The sequence below is a fragment of the Rhincodon typus genome, unplaced genomic scaffold, assembly GCF_021869965.1.
Source record: "Rhincodon typus isolate 14 unplaced genomic scaffold, sRhiTyp1.1 hic_rhity00011322, whole genome shotgun sequence".
In the NCBI taxonomy this organism is placed as follows: domain Eukaryota; kingdom Metazoa; phylum Chordata; class Chondrichthyes; order Orectolobiformes; family Rhincodontidae; genus Rhincodon; species Rhincodon typus.
In genome coordinates, this window is record NW_025976960.1 from 4026 (window position 1) to 7175 (window position 3150).

Consider the following 3150-nt stretch of genomic DNA (forward strand, 5'->3'; position numbering starts at 1 on the left):
GGGGAGGAGATTTAACAAGGTGTCTGTACCCGCCCTTGACATGTCATAAAGGCTTTGGGCCGAGTGTGGGAAAGTGGGCCTGGTGCGGACTTGGAGTCATTTCTCTTGTCACTGGTGCAGATTTGATGGGCCGAGTGGGCAACAGTCACCAAGACCGCTGACTTTGTGAATCGAATTTATTTGAGGCCCTTCCCTTCCCCTCTAGAGCAGGCCCGAGGCCTGTGTGTATTATTTGGCCCCGGGGAGGCTGGGCTCGGGCTCGGGTTCGAACCGTTGATGACATGCCCAGGAGCTGTCTTGTTCCTTCTCTGAACAGAAGTGGGCGAGATCTTCCTGTACCCGGAGAGGCTGGTGGAGTGGGGCCAGCCGAACGTTCTGGTCTGCCTGGTGACTGGGCTATTCCCCCCCTCCGTTGCCGTCAGCCTGCATTTGGATGGCGCCCCCCTCGGCTCCGACGTCAACTCCTCAAGGATCTTCTTTGGCGAGGGATGGCGATTCCAGGCATTATGGTACGCTCACATCCGACCGGGCCCCGGGCACCTGTACTCCTGTGTCGTGAGGCACAACATCAGCCGAGAGGAGAAAGTGGTCTTCTGGGGTAAGAGCGACTGAAACCCCGGGTAACGTCCCCCTCCCCTTGCTTCCTCCAGCGAAACAGGCCGGGCTGGTAACTGTTGCCCCTCAAGGAGGCGTTAGTGAGCTGCCTTCTTCACCCATTGGGTCATACAGCAAGGAGACAGACCCTTCGGCCCAACCAGTCCGTGCCGACCATAGTTCCCATCTAAACTATGCTCCTGGCCCATATCCAGCACCCCCACCAAACCTTTCCTATTCTTGTACTTATCTGAACATCTTTTAAACGTTGTAACTGTACCCACACCCACCACTTCCTCTCGAAATTCATTCCACACACAAACCAGCCTCTGTGCAATAAAGAATTTGCTCCTTGTGTCTTTATTAAATCTTTCTCCTCTCACCTTAAAAATATGCCTCTAGTTTTGAATTTGCCCACCCCGGTGGGAAAAAAAACCAATTTGCTATTTACCGTATCCATGCACCTCATGATTTTATAAACCTCTATAAGGTCACACCCTCACGCTCCGTTTAAAAAAAGTCCCAGCTTCTCCTTATAGCTCAAACCCTCCATTCCCAGCAACATGCTGGTGAATCTCTCCTGAACCCTCTCCAGTTCCTATAACAGGGCTACCAGAACTGGACACAGTGCTCCAGAAGAGGCCTCACCAATGTCCTGTACAACCTCACCGTAATGTCCCCAACTCCTACACTCAAAGGGTCTGAGGGATGAAGGCAAGCGTGCCAAACGCCTTCTTCCCCATCCTGACTACCGGTGACGCAAATTTCAAAGAATTATGTACCTGAATCTTGAGGTTGACAACACTACCCAATGTCCTATTTTTAATTTAATAAGTTCCACCTTTGTTTGATTTACCAAAAGCCTTCATTGCTGTGGAACGCACTGCCAGAGGAAGTGGTGGACATAGGTACATTACAACTTTTAAAAGTCATTTGGATAAGTTCAAGGATAGGAAAGGCTTGGGGGGATATGTGCCAGAAGCAGGCAGCTGGGACTAGTTTAGTTTGGGTTTATGGGTCGGCACGGACTGGCTGGGTCGAAGGGTCTGTTTCCGCACTGTACGACTCTGTGAACCTAGCAAGACAACATCCAGGCTCAAGCTGACAAGTGGCATGTGACATTCGCGCCACACAAATGCCAAGTAATGATCATCTCCAATGAGAAAGAATCTAAACATTGCCCCCCCTTGACATTCAATGGCGTTACCATCACTGAATCCCCCCCCCAGTCCCCACTATCAACATCCTGGGGGTCCCCATTGAGCAGAAACTGAACTGGGACCCAGCCCCATATCAATACAGCGGCTACAAGAGCAGGTCAGAGGCTGGGAATCCTGCAGCGAGTAACTCCCCTCCTGACTCTTCCCCCCCCAAAGCCTGTCCCACCATTGACGAGGCACAAGTCAGGAGGGTGAGGGAACACTCCCCTCTTGCCCTGGGCGGGGGCAGCTCCGGCAACACTCGAGAAGTCTGGGATAAAGCAGCATCCCCTCCCACTTGATCCGCCACTGTGTTAATGCTTTAAGAGCGATGTCCTTCTAAGAAGTTGGACATGAACAGGATCCAAGCTCCTGGCTATAGACGTCCTCAGCAAAGGTTGGGGGGGGGGGGGTTCCAAATGCCAACAGCTGCAAATAATCTTTTCTGTCTTTTTTTTTCCACATAGAACCAGAAACCGGCGATCTCTGGGAAGAATCTGCCCTGGATTCGGGTCAACTAGCCGTGTTAGTTTGTGGGCTGCTATTTGGGGTGGTGGGAATAATAGCTGGGATCTTGCTGTGCTGCTGGCGGCCGTTGGTAAATATCTGGAATTGTCTGATTGTCCGAGTGCCTTCCTGCTTATGTCACTCGAGCTCGGCCTGAGGATGTTTCGGGGAGGGGGTGTGATCTGCCCCAGCCTTTTCCAAAGAGACACCCTCTCTTCCCCCCATCCCCAGGACGGTGAACGCTAGGTCTGAGAGAGTGTCGCTCTCTCTGCTGTCTCCTCTCCCCACCCCCACCGTTCCCCCCCCAACCTGCTCCTCCACCTCTCCTTTAGCCCTCCCTCCCGACCTTTCCCACCATCTTGGAGGTGACCCTGCAGATCCCTGTCACACCCCCACACTCACCCCCCACCCCCAACCTTCGCTCTCCCGCCAGACAATCGCTGTGGGGTATGGATTGGAACTGAGGACAGGGGCAGGTTTGGGGTCAGACACAGGGTCAGGGTCAGGTTCAGAGCAGGGTCAGGGTCTGAGACAGGGTCAGGGTCAGGGTCAGGGTCTGAGACAGGGTCAGGGTCAGGTGAGGTTCAGAGCAGGGTCAGGGTCAGTGTCCACTTTGTGGTCAGGGTCAAGATTAAGGTTGTGATCAGCGTCAGCAGTCAGGCAATGTCAGTGTTAGGGTAGGGGTCAGGGTTAGGGTAGGGGTCAGTGTTAGGGTAAGGGTCAGGGTTAGGGTAGGGGTCAGTGTTACGGTAGGGGTCAGGGTTAGGGTAGGGGTCAGTGTTAGGGTAAGGGTCAGGGTTAGGGTAGGGGTCAGGGTTAGGGTAGGGGTCAGGGTTAGGGTAGGGGTCAG

The 3150-nt window shown here is 53.6% G+C and overlaps 1 protein-coding gene across 1 annotated transcript in view; it reads left to right on the top strand.

The window, feature by feature from the left end:
• LOC125482502 (RLA class II histocompatibility antigen, DP alpha-1 chain-like) overlaps nucleotides 1-2970 on the top strand; it is a 6725-nt gene extending 3755 nt beyond the window's left edge. Inside the window, exons 3-4 of the mRNA XM_048594586.1 lie at nucleotides 317-598; nucleotides 2261-2970. Of these exons, the coding sequence (XP_048450543.1) occupies nucleotides 317-598; nucleotides 2261-2457 (479 nt within the window). The 3' untranslated portion in view covers nucleotides 2458-2970. The remainder of the gene's footprint in view (nucleotides 1-316; nucleotides 599-2260) is intronic.
• Nucleotides 2971-3150: the final 180 nt, after the last annotated feature.